The sequence below is a fragment of the Poecilia formosa genome, unplaced genomic scaffold (assembly GCF_000485575.1).
Source record: "Poecilia formosa unplaced genomic scaffold, Poecilia_formosa-5.1.2 Scaffold499, whole genome shotgun sequence".
Taxonomy (NCBI): Eukaryota; Metazoa; Chordata; class Actinopteri; order Cyprinodontiformes; family Poeciliidae; genus Poecilia; species Poecilia formosa.
This window is the reverse complement of record NW_006800438.1, coordinates 82,705-107,388: the sequence shown is the minus strand read 5'-3', so window position 1 is coordinate 107,388 and position 24,684 is coordinate 82,705. Positions and strand designations below refer to the sequence as shown.

Sequence of the window (24,684 nt, the reverse complement as noted above, 5' to 3'; positions counted from 1 at the left end):
ATCCATCCATCCATCCATCCATCCATCCGTTTATCCATCCATCCATCCGTTTATCCATCCATCCATCCGTTTATCCATCCGTTTATCCATCCATCCATCATTCATTCATCCATCCATCATTCATCCATCCATCCGTCCATCCATCCATCCGTTTTTCCATCCATTGTAGAAATAATTGCCATAAATTCATACTGATTTCTGTATTTAGAATTAAAATAGAAATCTGGGAATGTTAATCAGGTTGAAGAAACTCAGAAAAAGGAAGATCAGAACTTCTTGTCAGATCAACACTGAGACTTTGCTAAAAAACTCCTAAAATAATTTGAAAAGTCGTCCTAAAGATGCAGACCTCTCTGACCAAAAGTGGAGCAGCAGTGAAGGATTAGAGGTGATGCAGAGGACAGGAAGGAAAGCTCTGCTCCTGTCGCATGTCTGAGTGGCGTTTTCACGCTGGGAGCAGAGACGTTACCGAACGAGAGGCGCATCGGCAGCAAAGTTCAGGAAGCCAGATAAACAGAGGGAGGCCGACATGATGGAAACAGAAAAAGGCGACGGATGAATGAATCCAACAGAAGATGACAGTAGGAGACTGAAAGGAAACCGCAGCCAGAACCCGAACGAGACCCGAATGTGTGAAAGCGTTGACGTAGCGGAGCAAGAAAAGCGAGGGATGGCGCGTGAAAGAGTGCAGTCAGGTGAAAGTGATACGGAGAGCCGAAGGGGGGGAAAGGCGGACGTACAGGGTGGTCCGTCCCGCTCCCCCGCCGTCTCCTCGGTAGGCTGACACTTCCCTTCATCCATGTGACCGGTCACAGGAGGGGGGGATGAATGGAGGAGTGGAGAGGAGGTGAAAAGAGCCAGAAGAAAGGCGGCGGAGGGACGGTGAGCAGCAGACGGACATCTAAATGCTCGCCTGCCGATCTACTGGGGAGGAAGGATGGGAAACGCAGCAATGCTGGAAACTTTAAAAATATTCACACCGCCTCAACGTCACAAAGTTCAGTTAACTCATCAGCAATTTCTGATAAAACTTATTCATCCTTTTATCAATTCATCCACTCTTTTATTCATCCATCCCTCCAGCTTTTCATCAATACATCCACCTGTCAGTCATTCCTCTTATCCATCCTTTCATCCATCTTTCCTTTTATCCGTCCATCCAGCCTTCCTTCCTTTTAGAGATGAAACAATCGTTATTAATCGATTATTCAAATAATTGTCAACTAATTTAGTAATGGAACAATGAATCCGTTTCACCTTCTATGTTTTTCTAATGTTGTATAAAACAGACTTAAATGGTTCAATTACCTTTGAAAAAAATCTGATTAATCGTGAGAATAATTGATTAATCGGCTACAAAACTAATCATTACTTTCCAACTTTCCAATCTTATAAGAAAAATGGATCTAAAATCACATCTGGTATATTTTTAGTCTCGTATTGTTTTGGAAATGCAATAGAAATGGATTAAATTATAAATTTTTGTCCATTCTTTATAATTTGTATCCAAAGATTATTGAGAGAAATTATCCGTCACCCAGAAATTAACGTTACAGCAGTTATTTTGTGAGGCCCTCTCCCTGCAGATCTTCAAACTGCTCTTCCCTGATTTGTGTCCGTGTTGCCGTCTCTTTCTTCGGCCTCAGACGGACACAACGGGGCGAACAGATAACGGCCAGCGTTCAGAAACGTTCATCAGTATCTGGATTTATGGCTGCAGGCCTGTGTGGGAGAGCCCAGCGTGTTTTTGTGTCCTCGCTCTCAACTTCCTGTCCCGTCTGTGGCCGGCCTTATCGGTGTGACAGCGGGTCAGGCCGCGGTCACGGCGCTGCGACCCGATCCGGGTCTCCGCTTCCGACCGCTGGTCAAGCAGCGGTCAGGAATGAGGTCAGCTGTTTCAGGAACGAGCCGCTTTCACAATAGGATATAAATAAACAAGACGAATAAGAAAGCGTTTGGCTCGTGGAGGATAAACAAACGGCACGCATCATCAGAGTACCTGAGTGACCGCGCTCTGACCGGGCCGGGTCATTGTTCCGCCTTATCAGCGCCGACCCCGCCGTCAGCCTCCCTGCGTCCACGCCCCTTCCTGTCAGCGGTCATCTCATGGTCGAAGCCTTCAAAGCCCCTCACCTTTTAATCTGCTTCCTGTTTCGGAGATGCCGGGTGCTGCTGAGCCAATTGGATCCTTCGCAGCCTGGAGCAACCCGGGCGTTTGAAGGGCCACTAATGTTTTACACCTGGGAATCCATCATGGCGTCTGTGGGACGTCCGTCACAAGGATGATCTTCTTTATTCACAACTAATGTCGTCTCGAGGAACTAAACCAACAAATCAAGTTTATTTCAGCACAGTTTCAGCAGCAAGGCAGCATAAACAATCAAACAATCAACAGCTGTGAAACCAATCAAGTGCCGCTGTCAAAATAATCAATACTCATCAAATATTTTGGTCAATGATCCATTTATTATGGTTCAAAAGAAACTATGAAGTGTGTTTGCTTGTTTTTATTAGTTATATTTAGTTCAGTGTTTTATTTGGTTGTTCATTTTGACTTTTTGTCTAAATCTGTTAGTTTTAATTCATTTTAGTGTCTTTTTGCTATTTTTTATTAGTTTAAGGTTTTATTTTGTTTTGACTTTTTCTCTAATTCAGTCTTAATTAATTTTTAGTGTTTGCCAGTTTTTATTTATTATTAGTTAAATATTTAATTTTGGATTATTTTTTCTTGTTAAACTTTATTTAGTTTCAATTTAGTTTTATTTGTGACTTTTTGTCTGGTCTGTTTTAGTGTTTGCTAGTTTTATTATTTATGAAATATTGTTTAAATGTGTTTTTATTACAGTAATTGTTTGTTTTTCCATACTTTCGTTAATTTTCTTTTGTTTCAAAAAGGTTGGTTAGTTTTTTCCCCCATTAATCACCATTTTTATTTATTTTCGCAAATGAAAATGTTTTCTCAGGTTTAGTTATTTTGTTAGATTTAGTTAACTATAATAGAGTTGATAATTACCAGGACAATTTAGCATCCAGTAAGATTTGTTATTCTTGCTTCCAGTGTCATTGCCTTTATATTAAATATTAAACATCTCCTGTTCTGTCCGTTCGTTATCAGCAGCGACGGATGAATTCTGGTACCTGCTTACAAAGTGACGAGCTAAAAAAACAAAACGATGGAGCGCAGGAGGGGGAAAAATCCCAGAGCGCGGTGGTTCAACCAGGGGTCTCCCTTGTCAGTTAGACACTGCGCAGGCGGAGACGGACAGAGACGCAGAGAAGAGAAGGACGAGCGAAGCCTCAAAAAAAGAGTGATTGTGGAAATATTGGAGAAAGTGCAGGAGAAAAGGAGGTCAGGCGGAGGGTAACTCGGCGTTATGGAGGAGGAAGAAGGGAGCGAGACGATAAACGAGGGCGGACCGCTGGGAGCTGCACGGTGCGCTGATAAAGCAAATAAAGACGGAATAGTCCAAAACAAACAGGCTGGAAAACGGCAGCTTTTAGCTCCATTTAGACTCTGAAAGTCAGCCCGGCTCCTTTAGCGGAGGTTAGATCATGTCCAGGAGTTCAGCTCCGGTTTAACTTTCACTCACTTCACTGGAAACGAGTCAGCTGGACTCTTAATTTCATCAACTCATAGTTTTCTAAATCTTCCACTTTGGGGAAACTCGAAATGAAAAGTGGAATAAAGCATGAATTTGATTCTACTTTGATTTGCTCCAAACACGTAGATGGGAAAATACGGCAGATTCGCATTTTTCCTTTTTGCAACATTTTAAAAGTTTGCTTAAAGATGCAGAACTTAATTTTTATAAAAATGGTTTTTTACACAGTTATGAGACTCATAATCTGTGAAAAGATCAATCGAGGAGGAGCTGCGTTTTGTGGGCGGAGCTTGGCCCAACCAGGCGTTTTGCTGAATGGTTGTCATGGAGATTAAAGGATTTCTCAAACACACATGAAAGAGTCAAGTCAACATTATACCATTATAATGTGATGTAAAGCTAAAAAAAAATTTGATTTCATATCGTACTGCGCCTTTAAATCTTTCTGCTGATGATCTGATGAGAGTTTGAAGCTGTTCAGTTGCGTTTAAGGAGCTGAAACTGAAAATATTTAATGATAAAACTTGCGTCTGTCAGGGTAGAAATCCGTTTCCATGTTTAGATTTTGCTTTTGTTTCAATGAGAAAATGGTCTCAATCCAAAATCTCGACTACTTGGAGTGATTTACCTTCTCTACGATGCATTTATGAGGTCTGAACCTCTGAAACGTTAGTGATCTGCAGCTGACCTCTGACCTCTCTGTGAACGAGAACAGAGGCTAGCTTCCCCGCGTTCGGCTCGTACATGACGAGCCGTCGACTTCAGCTTGAGCGCTGAAGCGGCGGCGGAGGCGCTGTGTTGTGGTCACTGGCAGCGGCGCGCTGCTCTGCGGCGGTGGCAGACGTACAAAGATACACGCTTTTGGTTTTAATTTAGCTCTTGGCTCTGCTGTGAGAATGTAAAATTAGTTCCCTGCTGCAGAGCGATAAACATCCCAGCTTACCTCATTCCAGTCATAGCTCATGATGGAGCGATACGGCCCGAGCTGCAGGCTTGTAAAGACTCTTTCATCTGCAACAGGGGAAATTTCAAAAGCCATCTTCCTGAAGTGCAGCCTGGTTGGGGAAACTAGGACAGCTGGACGTGTTTGTTTAAACTGGAGAAGGATCCTCTCAGAGACGGAGAACCAGTAGCTGCCCCAGTGTCGCCTGATAACCTCCCAGTGTGACCGTTGACCTCCCAGCTCCGGGGTTAAGTGTGAAGTCTCTTCCTGCGGCGCGTCAGTCAATGAGGTGAGCCGTGCTGGGATGCTTCACACTGGAGGGAACGTTTAGGATTAGTGGCTCCAAAATGATCAAACCGCTGAGATTTTACCCCAAAATAAACTCAAGCTGACGTGTTTGAAAAGAAAAAAACATGAAAGTTCAGATGCTACGTTTTTAGAAATCACAAGGAATTTTAGTTTGAACACAATTTTTATTCATCAGACAAATTTGATTTTGCCCAACATCAGTTGTTTATATTACAAATTTGTCAATATTCTGCCAATGTAAAAAAAAAAGCACAATTTTGGTGTTTAGATTAAATAAGAAACGCAATTAAAATCCCACATGAATAAGTTTGTTCAAGCAGTAAGTCAACAAAACATGCAGCACCATCATCCTCCATCCACTTCCTGTTGTCTTCTTTGTTGTCTCCGCCAGTAGTAACATCCGGTTGTTGATCATGTGACTCGTGTGATGAGACAAAAGGGTTTCCATAGCGGTTTATGAAATACACAAATTTCAGTAGAGGCTGAAAACTACCTCATCCTAGAGCAAAAGCTTTGTATGAAAAAAAATCTTGAGCTCTTTTGAAATTGCTTTTCCCATTAAGCTAATTTATTTTCATAATTGCAGTTTGTGCAATTTTATGATTAATGAATATGCAGGATCTGAGACACTGTTCTTAATTTTGAAAAGAAAAGATATTCTGAATGAGCATTCTTGTTTAGGCCGCTTTAATCAGACTTTAATTCGTTTGACTATAAAGTCTGGTTCATTTGGGGAGGTGTGAAATGAACTGCGGTTCGGATGTGTATGTGAACGCCAAGCAGACCGGGAGACGCTCCAAAAACAGGAGGACAACGTTATCCTTACCTTTTTCCACCAGGTGTTGTACGATACAAACTGAATGATCAACAAGTCGTATAAAACGGAGGATAAAGACAGATTTTTATGAAAAATGATTAAGTATCTTGTATCATCATTGAGGACATTAAAAAAAACAAACAAATAGGATATTGTGGGCAGAAAATGTCAAGTATTTCATTATTTTAAGATTTACATTGTGAAACCTGACAGTAGAGTCACAACTGTTGGCACTGTGGCAGATTAAGAAGCTGTTATTCTTCTCTTATTCTACTTCTGAACAACATGTGACTCTGTGGAGAATCACTAGACCAATAAATCAATAATCAGTTTGGAAAATCGAGCGTCTGTTTAGTGTTAGGACTTTATCTTAAACATAGTAAAGTGGAAAAAGACCAAAGAGAAGCAAAAGATCTGCTTCTCCACGTCTTGCAGATGAGGTTAAAGATGGCCGACAGCGGCTGTTGTCTTCCTGATAAAGTTGAAAAGCACTTTTCCTTTGAGTTGAATTCCTGGATGAAGGACGGGCAGGACGCAAACCATCCGCGTGACGGACAAGCGCCAAAACTCTCCACGTTCAGCCTGGACGTCTCTTCGGCTTTTTGAACTCAGATGACAGGTGTCGGCGTGCGTGCTGATGGTGACCTCTGACCTCCGAAGTTTCAGAGATAAAGTTGAGGAGACGGCTGATGACAGACGGGCGTTTAGGACTGGAGACGGTTGGAAGGACTTTCACTGCTTTCGGTGAACTTTGAACTCTGCTCGACGTGAGGCGTTATGTCCAACGACTTCAGCTCGTCCTAAACGGATTTCTGTTTTTCGATACCTCCCCCCGTTACTCTGGCACCCCTAAATAAGAAGGAAGCCAGTTTGTAAATAATAATAAAAACATTTCCTTACCTGTAGTTAATGGGCTCAAATGTTGAACAGCATCTTCATTTTGCCTTTAAAAATAGTTGCTCCATAAATATGGAGGGCCTATGCTGCCAAAATTCACAATGTAGAGATAAATAAAAACAATGTATTAAATAAGCACAGAATAAGAAAAAGAGAAAAAACATGCAAAAAATGAAAATTAATTAATAAAATAAGACAGGAAATAGAAAATTAATACTATTGAAAATTATAGATATATTTATCTTTTATATCAAGCCTTAATTCAAATAAATTAGTAAAAAATTTTGGGATATTTAGTATATTACATAATCTTTATGTTGCCAATTTTGTCGTACGTTACATTGAAACAATATGAAAATAAAGTCGTAATAATGAAACTCATTAAGAGAATAAAGTCATAATACAATAAAAAAAATAGTAAAAATACGAGAAGTTGTACGAGAATTAATTTCTTATGAGAATAAAGTATCAATGCAAGAAAACGTTGTAAGGTGAGAAAAAGTTGTACCATAATTACGTCATATTACGACCAACATGGAATATTGCAGTAAGTCATAAAAATACAAGCATAAAGTCGTATGACAGTCATATTTTGAAAATGGAGTTATGAGAAAAAAGTTCACATTGTAATAATATGAGAATAAACTCATAATATTACAAGACTAGTCGTAATAATAAAAACAAGTTATATAAGGAGAATAAAATTGTTTGACAAAAAGTCATATGACAATCAGGTCAAAATAATCCCAGAATAAACTCAAATTACCAGAATGGAGTCATAATACTTGGAGAACGAGGCAGTAATGTTAGAATCACTCCTTCACTCAAATCAAATGAGTAATGTTGAGCATCTTGTGAAGTTACAGTTTGGTTTTCGTTTCATAAATAAGGACTCATCTTTCACACATCAGCTTCAGATTATTATCAGTTTCATGACTTTGAAGCTATTGTTTAAACAACAAAGAATCACAAACTTGACGAGTCGCTTTGTGATCTTAGGAACTATCAAAGCTTTGTTCTCAATAAAACAACTTTTTTCTGGTAGTTTTACAGCTTTCTTCTGGTAACACTATGTCTTTATGACTTCATTCCCGTAATTTAAAAAAAACAACCTCTCAGTGTTTCTGTCATAATTTCCTTTTGCCGTTTTTTGAGAAGTTTTATGGTGAAGAGCCGACAGACTTGATGGGTGATTGATGGAGGACAGCTGCGGTCTGGAGCCAGACGGCTGAGATGGACGGCTGCCAAAATGGCTGCTGTGTTTGATAAAAGTCCCATCCACTTTCACTGCTTTTAGTGACCTCTGACCTCTCTGCATGTCAAATGTTCAGGGAGACTGACAGCTTGGAGAGGGGGAAAAACGGAGAAGTTTCCAGCATTTATTGAGTTTTCATAAAGGCGGAAGAGTTTGGATTTGCAGAGTGTAAACAAGGAAAATAAACAGCCGGAGTTAGCATCAACATCTCTGAAAAGTGAAAGGAGAGGGAGGAAAAAGCTGCTGGAGAGAGAGAGGAAGGTAAATAAAAATGGAGGAAGGACGATAGATGAGGCTGAGGAGGAGAATATGGTGATGGAGAGAAATAATAGAGGTGAAACGAGAGATGGAGGGAGAGAAAACAAGAAAAGTGAGGGTAACGCATCACTTTGTTTTTGTGCTCGTCCCTCCTGGAAGAATAAGAGGAAGCAATAATCTGTGTGTGTGTGTGTGTGTGTGTGGAGCGATAGTGCAGGGGGGAGGTCACGGCGAGGTGAGAGAGGGGGAGCGAGACGGAGAGAAAAGTTCAGCTAGAGGTGAAGAAAGGGACCTGCCGGTTTCTCTGAGTGTGTGTGCTGCGGGTGAATCCAGGGTCAGGTGTGTGTGTGTGTGTGTGTGTGAGCGGGTTCGTCAGCAGGACCTGCTGGATTGCGTGTGCCTCGTTTTTTTTTTTATCTTTGGAAAAGCTCACGCAGTTTTTTTGTGTTTTTTCTTCTCTGTTTTTCAGGAGTCCGGTCTGCGTTCTCTCGTCCTCCATTTTTCTCTTCCTCTATTTTTTACCCCAAAAACCAACTTAAAATAAACTTTTCAGCAAGATATATGAGCTTGTTTCAAGTCAGTACATCTTTTTTTTTTAATCAATATTAAGGATTTACCGACCTAAAACAAGCTGCTATTTCTTGCTGAAAGTTACTTGTAAGTTAGTTTTATCTTATTTCAAGTGTAGTAGACATTTGTACTAGTTTTACACCTAAAACTAACTTACAAGTAACTTTTTGACAAGAGTTAGGAATTTGTTTTAAGTCAATAATTCCTTAATACTGACTTTAAAGAAAGTATGAGTTCACTTATATCAAGGGAAAAATGTCATTATAAGTTGACTAGTGATTTTCTAATCAATATTGGAGAAGTATTAACTGAGAAGAAGTTCTTGTTTCTCACTGAAAATTTACTCTTAAATTAGTTTTCTTATTTCACGTGCATTAAGATACTTTTACTATTATTAAAATAAAAAAATAATTTCTTGTCCTTACAAGACAATGTTTCCTATATGAAATAATCTGCCAGTGGAACTTTTACTTTTTTTATATTAAGAAAGTATTGATTTAACACAAGCTCCTATATGTTGCTTCTAAGTTAGTTTTAGTCTTAATTTACATGTACTGAGATATTTACACTACAAACTAGACCAAAACACTTGGTAAAGTTGTGTTTTTCTGCTGTCTGAATTTAGGAATCCTAAACACATTTTTTTGTTTCCACAACTTTACGTTTGTAGAGACTGGGAAATATCTTGAGGATTGTTTGTGTTGAAACTGGGGCTGCAACTGTTGGTTATTTTAGTTATCGATTATTCTATCAGTCATTTTGATGATTAATTTGGACCTGCTGGATTGTGTGTGCCTCACTTTTTTTGTGAACAGAGTCTATTTTGAAACATTTTGTTATGTTTTAATTAGCCTTGTCCCTGGTATGGAACGTAGAAACCTTAAACTGCTGCTGTTACCTAGCAGGCCGTTGCTAGGTAACAGCAGAATGAGCGAGTTGCTAGGTAACCGCAGAATGAGCGAGTTGCTAGGTAACCACAGAATGAGCGAGTTGCTAGGTAACCACAGAATGAGCGAGTTGCTAGGTAACCAAAGAGCGAGTTAGAAAGTTCATCCAAGCTTCCTTGAAAGATATTATTCATCAATATTCAGACAGGTCTGGTTGAAAACGTTTGGTTTATAAAGTATTTCAAAGCAGAGCACATCGGTTTGATTGATTAATTAAAGTTAAGCCTTCAAACATAATAGGTTTATTTAACCGTAATTTCCTATCTGCGATGTGGAGAGTTTTATATTTGTAAATGAATAATTTGTATTCCTTGTAGAAAAGTGCAGTACACATTTGAACATTTTAGAATCAAACTAAGAGATTTCCTTTTTACTATGGAACATCCTTTACTATAAAAGGTGAAGAATAATATAGAAATCAGTAATTCATGAACGAAAAACAAACTTCGGCTCCATTGTTTTGTTTTTTTTTCTCCGCTCTCTGCTTCACGCTGTCACGGTTGCTTGGCAACATGAGTTAGGCTGAGGTGGGGACAGTTGGTGAAGGCTAGACCTGTCCGAATCCACAGATACTTTTCTTCCGGTCTTAGTTTATTCCCAGCCTTCGAAGGGCCCGTCCTACGTAGACCGGCCCTTCGAAGGATGCAGACCCTGAATTCGGACACAGCTTAAGTCTTTCCTTTGGATCGGAGCTCAGTGAATATTCTCTGTTAAATATTGGATATTTTATTGATATTGATCATGTGTCTGTTGAAATATGAATTGTTATTGATTTATTTTCCAGCCCTATATTTAATAGTGATAGTGAACTGTAATTGTCTTAATTTATGTTTCTATCTTCAAAGTATGATGCTGGAAAAGTTTGAAAACTTTCCTTGAAAACAGTGGCAACGTGCTGGAATTTTACTGTGAACTTGTGTAGTTTAATAGTGATGAATGCTACACCGTGTTACCCCTTTAACTGCCTGTAAATTATTAATTTTCTCTCTCTTTGCTGTGTGTTTTCTTTCTCCTGCAGACGCGTATTAAGTTGCCTGTTTCTGTTGCATGTTTTATGGGCCATTTGTAATCTGTTAGCCTGAGCTCAGCACGCTAACAGCTCAAACACGCCACACGTTTTTAAAAAGAGATTAACCGATTTGGTGTCCCAGAGTTTAGGCAGCAGCCCATTTTCAGATAAAATGTAAATATTGTAGCTGTGCTGCCAGCTTATCGGTCTGCGGTTTGGTGTTGGTCTTCTTTCCTGGTGAGTGTTAACACGACATTTCAGGGTTGCTTCCTGTAAAGCAACAACTGCAGGAAGCCTTTTATCTGTCCTCCCTTCAGCTTGAGTAAATCTCAAAAACCATCTGTAATTGTCAGGATAAGCCGACTTATTCAGTTAGCTACGCATTAAATTTCACCATTAGATTAAAATAAAATGAATCTCAAGAGAGTTGATTTGCCAGACTATACACTGCAACAAAGATTTATTACTAAATTAAATCATCTAATCATCATAAATCAGCTAAAGATGGTTATTAGTTCTTGAGACAAACTGGGAATCACCAGTTGACCTCACACAGTTTATCTCAAGTGTTTCATGATTTGGTTTTCATCACAAACAAAGTTTTGTATTCATATGGGAGTAAACTGGGTCAGTGGCAGTCGATTTTTCTTTTGTTCTTGTTTTTTTTCTACTGAAATGTGTTGCATACATTTTACTTTATAAAAAACTCATAACCTGATATCAGGTGAGTTGTATTAATACTTCAGGATTTTTATGGATGTGAAGTATTTAAAGTTTTTGAAAGTTATTAATCGAATGCATATTAGACCGGCGAACAGGAACAGGTTCTTAAAACAGTTTGGTTGGTTTGACTCGGTGCAGTGTGAAAGAGAACCACAAAATGTAACAAATGTTGCAAATTTGGTCCCGAATCCAACCAAATCTACCAAACGACCCACTGAGTTCATCCAGCAGAATAAATGATTAATTTCTGTGTTAATTTAATCCCTTAAAATTGGACTGGATTTCACTGATTAAAATCAAATGAACAGAAACTATTAAAAAGGTTCACAGTGACAACATTGGCAACAGTAAAAACCAAGCATTGGAGCGGAGAGAGAAAAGTTGGACTGTTGGGAACCGGCCAATGTCCTCCAAAATCTGGTTGGACAAACAGCTGAGGAGACGTTTCTCAGTAAAGGACACCATTATAATAAGATAAACTGACAGTTTGCTCTTTATATTCAGCAGCAGTTGGATGATTGATATGAATTAGAAATAAATAAACACAAATGTATCCTTTTTTGTTGTGAAGCTGCATCCACACAGCCATAAAAGTCCTGCTCAGCTTCCTGTATCTGATTAACACCGATCTTTTTCCTTTTTGTGCGTTCTGCCATGTACCTGTTCCTGAGTGCACACGCAGCACGCCTGTTTGTACTTGTTTATACGAGAGGATTAGCGGGTCAAACCTCGGCCACAGCGGGGTGAACTTGAGGACAAGGAGAGGGGAACACGGCAGTGGGAGGACCGGGGAAGGAGAAGAAAACAGATAGCAGATAGTGGGAGTTGGACGAAGGTGGGAGGAAAACAAGGAGAAAGGGGAGGAAGTACAAAGAGGCATTCGTCTTCCCTGTGATGGCTGATTGAACCGAACAGAGCAAATATTCAGGAAACTTCCTGTTTTAGGGAATGGCAGCCTTGACCTCCTAACTTAGATTTACAGCGGTCATAAAAATGGAGGAAATGATTCAAGTTTACGTTTAAGAAACCTCTTAACTCAAGTGATACCGGACAATAACCTGAGCAAACAAATTGTAACGTCATTTATTAGATAAGAAAAGCTGTCAAAACTAACCTGTGGCCCAATGTGAAAAACTTACTGCACCCTGGACCATCAACAACTGGTGATCAGTGACTCTTACATCACTCATGAGATACTTCACCTACTTTTCTTTGCAACATTGATTTATTTCAGCAACATGTTTAGTGTTTTAGTTTTGTTTCTAAGGGATACTTTGCTAGTATGTTTTGAATCTACGTCCTGCAGCAACATTTTCTTTCAGAATGTTGTAGCAGGGAGCAGAATTCATGGTTCCATCAATAATGTCGTCATTCTGATCCTGATCATCACACTGCCACCACCATGTTTGACTGGTAGCTGTTAGCTTGACTCTGAAAAGCCTTTAGCTTGAACTACAGTGTTAGCTCAACTTGCCTCTTCTTTTAGAAGCTGCTAGCTCAATTCTAACTACCTGTTAGCTTGGCCTTTGGAAACCTTTAACTTGAATTTGAGTGCCTGTTAGCTCTGTTAGACTGTGAAACGCCATTTTTCTGGACTCTTAGAAACCGCGAGCTTGAATTTGATTGCCTGTTTGCTCAACTATGTGAAGCCATTAGATTGACTCTGAAAAGCCCGTAGCTTGAAGCCAAGACGCGGTTATCTTGAGTCTGTGTGCCAAGTTTAGCCATTTTCTCAACACTGAAAAGCTGTTAGCCTGTGTCTGAGTGCCTGTTAGCTTGACTTTATAGCTCGACTCTGAGAAACTGTTAGCTTGAAGTTTTCTTGAAGTTGAGTGCCTGTTAGCAAATGAAAAGCTTTTAGCGCTTCTCTTAGAAGACATTAGCTTGAGTTTGAGTGCTTGTCAGTGTGACTTTATAGCTTGATTCTGAGAAGTCGTTAGCTGGACTCTGTGAAACTTTAGCTTGAGTTTGAGTTCCTGTCAGTTCAGCTTTGAAAAGCTGTTATCTTTACTCTGAGAAGCCGTTAATTCGAACATCTCTATGATTCCTCAAATTGAAACCACACAGAAATCTGTCCATTGTAGATAGGATACTGAATGCTTGTAGTTTTCCCACATGACCCCCTTTTAAAAATAGTTCAAAAGAAATTGGTGTCATTCAAAAAGGCTAAATATGAGCTCTTCCTTTCCTCGGCAGCCTGTCATTCCACTCCTCACCCTGCCTCTCCTCCCATTTGTCGCGTTCGCTGTTCGGTGTCTGTTTCCATCTCTGCTCTTTCATTTGTGCCCTCCATCTTCCCCACATGTGGTTTTGCTCTCCATCTCTCTGCTCCACCTCCTCCTCTCTCATCCCTCGCTCACATATGGTTTCTCTCTCTGGATCTGTGTGTGTTTGGTGTTACGTGGAGTTCACTGGGGCTCCCTGCTCACACACAGACGGAGGTGGCTTACGGGTTAGCCTGCCTGTTTCTGCATGTGTGTTTTACGCAGGGTTCAGCAGGGCAGCAGCTGGTTATGCAACACTTTGAATAGTGGGTCAGTTAGACGAAGATGACACCGCTCCTCATAGCCTCTTTATTTGCTCTTTGTTTTGTTTTTTAAGTGACATTTAGCTCTGAGATGTCATAAAAACAGAGCTTTTAATGGAGGTCAGGTATTTGTCATGTTGGAGCAAAAGAAACTGTCCAGCCCCAGTGTTTGTAAATCCAATGCTAATTCAGTTTGTATAGTCCCCTCTAAGTTCTTAGGAAGATTATGGCTGCTTTGTTTGCGCTTTGCTCGTTTAGCACTGAGAAAACGCAGCACAGTTAACTCATAACAGGAAGGTCAGTCAGAGACCAAGCCGTCTCTTCCTCATTCAGACGTTTTAAACAAGCGGTTGGATCAGGTTTGAATCCAAGCTTTAGTTTCTAAATGATGCTGTAAAGAATACTCACAACTGGAAATGTACTAATAAATTATCTTTTTTATTGCTTGGAGTGAAAAACTAGCAAAGATTTTTTTAAAATGGTTAAAAGTTTAAGGAATTATTTAAAAAATCTGAATTTACTTTGTGCCTAAAAAGTTTCTCATAAAAAACTCTTAATTTCAATAATCTCCATAAATCTCTCCATATTTCTGATGATATTTTGCAGCTTTAAAGCTGCAGTGTGGTAACTCCCTGCTCCTGTAGCTGGTTAGCATATCGCCCTTTGCATGCGGACGTTGTTGATGTTGGTGTTAACGTTCTCAGGCTTCATCTGATCTTTGAATCTGAGTCATTCTCTCTAAATCTCTCTTCCTTTTTCTCAATGTTTTGGTTCAGTTACTGGACCTTTTCACCCAGTGGGACTGGTCCACTTACCTGGCTGACTACGGGAAGTCCACCTGCAAATACCTGAGAGTCAACCCACACACTGCGCTGGCCCTGCTGGAGAAGTGAGTAACGGTTTTAGCGACACTCTGGGTTTCACAGGGTTTTTACTGCAGAGGATTAGCATAGCTGCTGCTATATGTCATGCTATCAAGTTTATGAAACATTTTTACAGAAAAACTGCTAAGAAAATAAAATTTTCTGGATTTACTGATTGTCAGATGGCTAAAAAGTTCAAAACTAGTTGCTGAGCACTGCTCGTCAGCTTGGAACACCCTCATTTTTTTCTGTTAAAAAATATATTATATTATATTATATTATATATATTATATATAAGTTATTTTATTCTCAGATAAAGTCAGAAACAGAGTTAGCAATTCTCAACAACTTTAAAACTGAAATCACGAGTGAAAGGTCCAAAGAATCACTTCCTGAAGCGCAAACCGTACAGGTAGGAGAGTAATGACAGATGTGAGCCTGTTGAGGGCAATGCACTGTGATTGAATTTAGCGTTAGCAGAGCTGATGTTTATGATTAGTGTCTAGAATTAGCTTGCCCTGACCCTAAAACGTTAGTGGCTAACGTTTTAGGGTCATAGATAACATCTAAAACATTTATAGATGTTATCTATGACATCTGTAACCATGTTAATCTATAAAACCTTAAAAAATTTTTACTCCGCATTCAACCCTGCTTTACAGCGGTTTGTCTTCCACACACAGTGTGACGTCACCTCTGATCCCAATAATCAATTGGCTGAAAGGCCAAAGAAAACAAATGTATTAAATGCTGTTGATTCAGATTCAGAAATCAGACCAGAACCAGAAATCATGGTTTTAGGGTGGAATGTGAGATCTGTCCCACGTACATGTAGAAAAACAACAAAACGATGTGGAAATGATTCCCAGCTTATCGTCTTCATCTGAACTCCCGTTTCCTGTCGTTCCTTCTCCTCCTGTTCGGACAGGTTGTTTAAGCCGTGAGTATCGTTTGTACGGTTGTGTGTGTCATGTTGAGTGCAGGCATGTGACTTTGAACCCCCCCTAACCAGTTTTAATAGCGTGAGTGTGAAATCTCACCTGAGGGACTCTCTGTGTTAATGGAAAATCAGCCGATATGTTGATGATACTGAGGTTTATCTCTCCAAAAACGCCGCCCCCATCGGCCTGTATCTGAACGATCGCTGACGATGCAGAGATCTGAGCTTGTGTGGCAACACTGATCTGAATCACATCCTCCCTCACACTGAGCCTGCATGAAAACAAACAGTTTTAATCAGAGCTTGTGGATTAATGGTTTGTGAAAGTTTTTACACCAATAATGTGCTCAAGAACACGAATACGTAATGAACAAACCCCAAAAGGAGACGAGGTATGACTAAACCTCCTGGAGATCCAATATGGAACTGCATATCTGTATGTGTTTTTAATGCGTTTGCAGTACTGTCCAAAAGTATTTCCCCTTTGCCAGGGGTGTCAAAACTTTATGTATCAATTTAAAGGAGACCTATTATGCTTCTTTGAACAGTTTACGACAGCTCTATGGGCGATACAAAACATGTTCATTACATTCTTTTGCATAAAATCATTCTTAAATTTGCAATTATACAACCATACATCATTGAAAAGCAGAAGTGGAGCCTCCTGCACAACATAATAAGAATGCAGCAAGTGGTTTCTGGATGGTAAGTCAACAACAAAACACTTGGCTTTTCCAGCAGACAAAGTACAGCGCATGCAGGGGAACAAAGCAGCTGACCAAATGTGCTGGAACTCAGCTTGGGTTGCTAGGTAACGGCTGGGCTTGGCTGAGGTTGCTAGGTAACGGTGGAATCCCTTTCAAACGTGACATTACATTTGATAGATTTTTAAAAAGCTCAGTTTCCAGACACCTAAAATATTAATTTATTCCCACAAAAACTGTCTGTGTGTTTTTTAAGTGGGCTTGGGCTGCTTCTAGAATCAGCAGAAACACAAATGGAAGAATACAATTTATACAAAAAGTGAATTTTGCATAATAGAACTCCAGAATACTCACTGGCAAAATGCTTTTTTTTTAGACTAAAATCACAAAAATCTTTTATTAAGAATTATTTTACCACCTCTACAATGAACTAGACATTAATATTTCAATTAAACAAATAAAATAACAATTTAAATTTTATTTGTAAATCATTGATGTTCCAAAATGTCTAAATTGCTCCTTTATTAAAACACTTTACAAATTTAATTTAGGCTCGATTTAATCTATTCTCAGCAATGAAACACAGTTTAAGTAACTCTTGTGGGCGACTGTGGCTGTGTGGGTAGAGTAGTTGTCTTGCGATCAGAAGGTTGTAGGTTCAATTCCAGCTTCCTCCTGCTTCATGCCTATGTGCCCCTGGGCAAGGCACTGAACCCCAAATTGCCCACCGATCGGTGTATAAATGTGCGAATGGGTGAATGTGGCTGCAGTGTAAAGCGCTTTGAGTGGTCAAAATGACTGGAAAAGCACTATATAATTTCAGTCCATTTATCTTCTTTTGAATTCTTGTATTTAGTCAATTTTAGTAAATTAATCACAAACAGATTTGGGTGCTGCTGCTTTTCAGGCAAAGTCACAGGAAAGATGCAAACCTTGCAGGAGAAACTATAAAACCTGCTTCTATTGCGAGAAGATTTAAATTTGTCTGCGATAATTTTCCCATCATTTGAACAAAAAGTCTTTGGGAACCTAAATGGTAAATAGTTTTTCAGAGGACTGTTGAACAGTTGTTGCAGATGCATTTTCTTACACTCCTCTAACCCCGTTTTGACCTTTCACCCCCAAAACATCTCCTGTCCTCGTTTTTCTGCCTCCAGGATGAAGGAGACGAGCAGGAAGAATGTCGTCCTCGCCCAGTTCAAGAAGGCGGACAGAGACCGACAGAAGCTCATCGACGCCGTCATCAAACAGCTACGCAACCTCATCGCGCAGCATCACGCCTAAACGGAGCCTCCTGATTGGTCAGGAGCGCCTTCCATCAGCCAAAAATCAGAACTAGCGCCGCGATTTTGGTTTTCGTTTCCATTCGATCTCCTGCTCTTTAGTTGCTAACCAAGCTGCCGTCAGTTAGCAAATCCTTGTAGAAAGCTACTGAGCCTTTATTTTGGTGGAGAAGCAGCAGATTTATGAGCCGAATCTATAGGTGCTGCTCCTGAACGTCATTCATGCTGTTAGGTTTGACTTATTCCTCCATATGGTGCCAGATGTACGGAAGCCCTGAAAGGCCAAACAAGAAAATAAAACATTTTCAAAGTCTGACCAAATTTTGGACTTCTCTCAACTTCAGAGGTCAAGACAAAAGTAAAACTAAGATTTTTTTTGTCAAATTGGAGGATAAAAAAATTTTTAAAATTGAAAATATTTCATTCTACATGGTTTGTTGTACTTTCACGACTTTTAAGGTCAATAAAAAAACAAAAATTTGGTCAAACTTAGTAAAATACAATTTTCATTTGGCCTTTCAGGACTCATGGCTCATTGAGACGTAAGACGTTTCCATGGAAACGGTTCATAAGGAATCCATGAACACCATATTTAGCCTGAGACTCTTCCATTTTTCCCGACTGAATAGGTTGGTTTAAGAAGCGACTTTTATTGTCTTCCACTTCGCTCGTCTTCGTTTCCTGTAGCACAACGATGAAGCACGTTGAATGTACGTCTGAGAGATTATTCTGCCGTTTGTGATGTCATGTTAGGTTGCTGAAAACTTAGAAAAGCACTGAAATAAAGTTTAAAAAAAGCAAAGTAAATACAGAATGTTACTGCAATATTTTCTTAAAGGGATATAGTCATATTAAATAAAAAAAGACACCCACTGGTTGTTGGATCAAAATTTACAAATGGTCTAACATTCAAATGCAAACATCAGTTTAAAAAAACACAAATGGAACCAAAATGGAAATGTTTTGTGAAACTAAGTACACCTTTGGGTGTGTTTTCTTTTTAACATGACTGTAGTTTGGATTCTGCGAAGTGGGGTTGAATGAAAAGCCTTGAAACATTAGCTTAGAGGGGGAAAAATAAACATTTAAGGAATATTTGGGTTCTGTGGCCAAAGTATAAGCAGTCACTATCTTCCCAGGCTTCAGTCTCAGTGATCCTGGATTGGAAAACAGTTCCTAGTTTATTGAATATTGGCTGATATGTGGATCTATGGAGCAGTTATAAGCAGTCAACATCTCATTTAGACTGAAGAACCATACTAATTTTGGAGATATTATAGATTTATTCAAAAGCGGAGTTCTGTGGAGCAGTCATGAGCTGTCAATATCTTACCAAAGTAGAATTCGACCATTTTAAAATAAAAATGAAAAATCTTTACACTGTTGTCATTTTAGCATTAGCCAGTCATTTACATAACAGCTAAAGGTAAAAAAAAATATTAGCTTATTACCTTGTTAGGTTTTCAGTATAAATACTGGAGTTGGTTTATGGATATGGGAAACCAGATCTATGGAGCTAAAAAATAATAATTATAAAAATCTTTGTAACTGAAAATGATATAAAGCTGAAAAAAGTTCAAAACTACTGTTCAGGTTCAATTGTAAAAACTCAGTTGCAAAAGTTTGTTTTTTTTAGAACGACAACAGGAAGGAAGCATAGATTTACACAAGTTGGGAAACCAACTGCAAAACTGGGGAACACAACTAGAGCCAAAACATTTCTTTTCTTTTTTTTTTGGGAAAAAAAGAAAAGAAAAAATGATCTTGTTTTCATGAGATCATGAAAAAAATGATCTCGAGCTGAAAAAAATGTTCAAAACTACTTTTTAGATAGCTTACCCTTTTTACAGAACATCAGTGAAACAACAAAATATAGATGTTTTGCTCCCTATGAAGCAATAATTTCTCTGTAAACACAGATGTTTCTGTTTATTGCTGCTAAATTTGGTGAATTTTGTTGTTTGGTTGCTTTGACTGATGATATTTATACAAAAGGCTCTCAAACAAACCCACTTCACAGAAAACCACCTAATATACAACCTGTAAATACTTGAACCGGTGCCAGAACTTTACACCTCCACACAGAGAGAATGAGAGACGCAAAGCTAAAGAAAATGGGGGATGTTGTCCAAACATGGCAACTTTTTCCCTCCCAATCCTTATAGTGAAACTTGATCAGAACAGAAAGGGTGTTTGTTTATAAATAATTATAAATAACTGGGTCTTAAAGTGGAGCGGGGGATAATGCTCCAACCTGGCAACCGCTTTACATTGTTTGTGTAGAACCATTTAACTAATGCCAAGCACACTCAGTCCTGTCTTCCATGACGCCAAGATCTCAATACTTTTACACACAGTTCACTAATTAAAGCACAACATCTACTTACTTAAACACTAGATTGTTTCTCAAACTAATAAGAATCTTTTTTTTCCTTTATTTCTCTTTCTTTGTTGTTGTTGAACTTGGGTGCAATATTGGAAAATGCAGCAGCGCGTTTAATGAATTAACGAACAGTGTGTGCTTTTTAAAGGGATTCAGACCTAAATGTACGTTTTTCTGTTTCATGAAGAACATTTTGTTCCGCTTTCTGTCTTGATTTTGCTGAGCGGCGTCTCATTTTGTGCGTTTCTACGAGAACTTTAGTTACATTTTGTCTTTTTTTTTTGGTTTGTTTTTTACTTTTCCAAAAGGGAACGGGGTGTTGAATGTGCCTTTGCTGTACGACGTTGTTCCGTCAATGAAGCAGCAATACTGTGTGTTTGGACAGTTTACTGATGGTTTACATAAAAAAAAAAAAACATTTTCCCACATGTCAAACTTATAACTGGTTTCACTTGTTTCTGACTAACAGCATTAGCGCATCTTGGAGGGTTTTTGGATTTTTTTTGTGTTAAAACATGAGATTCAGTCCTTTTTCTGCTGGTTTTTCCAGAGTCTTCTCTCTGCAGAAGATGTTGTTACTTTCTGTTTGTTTATGCGAAGCAAAAACTGTTGTGACATTAAATACACTGTACACTCTGATGTAGTAAACCACTAATTAATGAAAATACTAATAAATGAGATATGCCAACAGATTAAAAATGGAATAAAAGTGCAAACTGTTGAATATTTTCTTCAAGTTTTGTTTATTTGAAGATATTTTTGAAATTGATTCTAATTTCTGGCTCAACGGCTCAATTTCAAACAGAATGGAAGTAGAGCACGTAAAAGCAAATGGTCAAAGTTTTATTGCCGGAAAAAGTTTGATGCAAAACATCCAGTAGCAGACCGCTTAACTTCGCAACCAAAAATGTTTCGTAAAATAACATTTACTGGGAAAAATGTTGATTTTTTTTCTCCTTGAAAAAGTGATAATAAATTGCAAAAATGAGTCCAGGCATGTAATTTTCAATACAGATCTCTCAAAACGAGGCGGACGGTTAAAGTTTAATTTCACTTTAGAAACCTACATAGAAACGTGTTGAAAACATCAATATCTTTGTTTTTAGCTCCTAGAAACAGTTTTTTACTGAATCACAACCTGAAGGAAATGACAGTAATGATGAGACAAAGTGAATTTCTTCTGGGAATTTATCTGAATCCAAAACTACCAAAAGCTCCAAAACGTTTCCAACAAACTGGCCTTTTTGCTCTGACCCGTTGTCGAACCACCTTTGTTCACAGTTTTCTTAAATCATTCATGTGCTAAAAATTTCTAGAAGGGATGAGTCGGCCCGTTGTCACATCATAATCATTATGAAAGCCTGCTGACTCTTCAGATTTTAGTTCCTTCTTTAAGTTCCTTTTCCAAAGGTTTGTCAAGTTTTTCAGTTTTGAAATTTTAATGTGATCACAGAATCCATGTACTCTTCTCCAGGAGTTGGCATATTTGCTAAGTTAAACTAGCATTTTGATGCTAAACATGTTGCAGCAGCACAGACCTCCCCATGCTAACATTAGCATCAACAGTTAAGTTTTAAAGGACTAGTTCCACAGGCGGATTATCTCACTTATTACATGAAAAATATAAGTGAAAAAAAATCAAATTTCAATAATTATTGATTGAAAACTAGTTAATAAGTGCTGGTAAGTTAGTTTTCTGGTACTGTGGAAGCATATTGCTGCCAAAATTCAAAATAAATTCAGGAACAGTATCTTGTTAAAATGAGAAACTTTCACATAATTATTCTGACAGATTCCTTCTTCTCACCCTGTTGTTTTTTTTAATTTTTTAAACCAAATTTAAAAATCCTACTTTTAGCGTTATGGCATTTATTATTTGAAAGATATTTTGGTTTTAAGAAAATATAAACTTTGTTAAAACAAAGTTTTCTTCTTTTAACATTTGTGTCATTAAAATAGGACAAGTTTCTTGTTTTGCGAGGTTTTTTATATCGCAATAAAATGAGAGTTGTCTTGTTTTTACAAGATTTGGCAGTTAAGTGCTTCCGTAAGTTTCACTTCATCACGAGGAAGGACGACGTGTAAATCCAGCGTTTCCCACTCTAATCCTAAAGCGTTTTCCTGCTCTTCTCCTCTGATCTGAACCTTCGCTCTGCATATTTTCCAAGGTGTTCAACAGAACGACGGCGCCGCAACATGTGTGTGAGTTATCTCATTATTTATGCGCTGACAACCCGGGGGTCACAGTAATGTGGTCTGAAGCAGATCCATCAAATCTCAAAGCCATCTTCATGTTTCATCTGCTGCTCAGGAGCAAAACCCAGTTAGAGCCTTCAGAACCGAGCAGAACCAAGACGAGGCTGTGAAGGATGGGTCGCTTTTAAAGGGATAGTTTCACTTTAATATATATAACAAACCTATATAGATATAATAAACAAATTTGTACTGTTTTAAAAGATTTTTGAAAACACATTTTAATGAGATTCATTGCAACATAAAAACAAGAGTTGAATCGACAGTCAGTGGATCCCTGATGTTGAACACAACCGCTGGTTCATTGTTGAAATTGATAAATACTTCAGACTCCCTCTAAAAACACTTTTAGTGGATCAAACACCAAATATATCTGACTGAAAACCGTGTAGGTGACCTTAAACGGGTCATTCTCAGGTAAAACTGAACATTTGATGAATATTTGCAGACATTCGCTGAACGTCAACAGAAAACTAAATGTTTGGTGGACATTCAGTGGACATGTAAGTAGAGACTAGCCAATGTTCACAGATTGCTTAAGGTTTTGATGTTCTGTGAACATCAGTGAACCGTTTACAAAATGCTAGCGGACAATGTTCGATGAACATCAAAACAAAACACTGAATGTTCGCAGTGTGTTCTGAGAACCTCTTGGTAAAATCCATTGGAATCCTATAAAACAAGTTTAGTGGTGATTCATTTTGATGTTTGGTGAACGTCATTTGCAAACGTTCACATTGCAGACAATGTTCACCAAACATCAAAACGAAACACCATTTAATGTTCAGCGAACGACAAAGTCCAGCCGATGTTTGCTGAACGTTCACGGCGAACGTCTCCAGAAAACAAGAACAAACATTCAGCAAACATCTAGTTAAAATCCAGCCGATGTTTACTGAATGTTTGTAGACAATGTTCGATAAACGTCAGCATAACTTGTATTTATGACAGTAAAGACCACTAAGGTCATGGAATGGTCAAAAACTCTCCATTGTGGTTGAAATGAAGTAATTCTGCAAAGAGAAATGGGCCAAAGTTCATTGACAGAGGAGTGAAAGACTTCAGTATCTAGGGGTGGGAAAGGCTTGATTGCTGTCAAGGTTGGGAAACCAATTCTTAGAAATGGGAAGGAGCGAGTTTTCCACAGATGATCGGGTTGTTTAGGTTCTTTTAGGCTGTGTTTGATGACCTGAAATGAAATTGTTGTTTCACTGCATTGTAGGTGTGTTCAGAATTACAACTCTTTGAATCATAAACTAAGATTAAAGATGAAAACATTTTATCTTCTGTCTATTTTTACTTGCTGAGCCATTTTGTTGTCCTTTAGTGATGCGCGCTGATCTTCTGGGTCAGTCAGTTCACACGCTTCATGTGTTTCTCTCACTCCTCATATCTGTTCATCTTTATGGATTTGTCTAATCGGATCTCTTTGTTTTCATGAGACGCTTCGATTTGATTGGCCATTCGAACAGGAAGATATGAAAGCTAAATATAGAAACAGGAAGAGATGCGCGATAAACGACGACTTCCTGCACAAACTAGTGAACCTGGATCCTGCGTCCAAAAGGGGAAGGAGCTGGTACGCAACCACGACAAAAAAAAAAAAACAACTCGTGTCCTGCAAAAGTATTTACACCCGCTGAACTGTTTGTCCAATTTACACATTTAAACCACAAGTTGAACTGGTTTTAATGGGATTTTATGTGATTTTATAATGGTGAAGTGGAAGAAAATCATGAAGTACATTAAATATACCACCTGAGTCCAAACTGAACGGTTTTCACAACATTCTACCTCAAGCTCAGTCTGTTCTCAAGATTTTCAATTGGATTTGGGTTTGGACTTTGACTAGGCCATTTTAAATAATGCTTTGAGTTAATTGACCCCATTTCTGTGTTTACCTGTCGTCCTATGAATGATGCTGCCACCGCCATGTTCCATCAACTAAATCATGTGATTTAGTTGGATTCTGGTTGGTTTCCGGTTGGATTCTGGTTGGTTTTTAGTTGGATTTTGGTTGGTTTCCAGTTGGATTCTGGTTGGTTTCCAGTTGGATTTTGGTTGGTTTCCAGTTGGATTCTGGTTGGTTTCTAGTTGGATTCTGGTTGGTTTCCAGTTGGATCCTGGTTGGTTTTTAGTTGGATTCTGGTTGGTTTTTAGTTGGATTCTGGTTGGTTTCCAGTTGGTTTTTAGTTGGATTCTGGTTGGTTTCCAGTTGGATTCTGGTTGGTTTCTGGACAGGTTATTCGATGTGCTTGGCTCCATATTGTGTTTTGAAAGTTGTCGATAAAGTTTAATCTTGGTCTCCTGTGACCTGAGCATTTGTTACCTCTTGTTTGCTGCTGTTTTTCTGCTACAGGTGTTACTTCAGGTGTTCAGGTGTTTCACATCAAAGCTTTGT

The 24,684-nt window shown here is 38.7% G+C and overlaps 1 protein-coding gene across 3 annotated transcripts in view; it reads left to right on the top strand.

Moving 5' to 3' along the window:
• exoc6b (exocyst complex component 6B) overlaps positions 1 to 18,841 on the top strand; it is an 84,797-nt gene extending 65,956 nt beyond the window's left edge. For 2 of the 3 annotated variants that reach the window (XM_016664614.1, XM_007578934.2), the window contains 2 exons: positions 14,634 to 14,746; positions 17,522 to 18,841. In XM_016664614.1, coding sequence (XP_016520100.1) covers positions 14,634 to 14,746; positions 17,522 to 17,648 — 240 coding nt within the window. In that variant the 3' untranslated portion in view covers positions 17,649 to 18,841. Of the gene's footprint in view, positions 1 to 14,633; positions 14,747 to 15,648; positions 16,261 to 17,521 lie in introns of those variants that run through there. The other variant, XM_016664615.1, reaches the window with a different exon arrangement.
• The last annotated feature ends 5,843 nt before the right edge of the window (positions 18,842 to 24,684 follow it).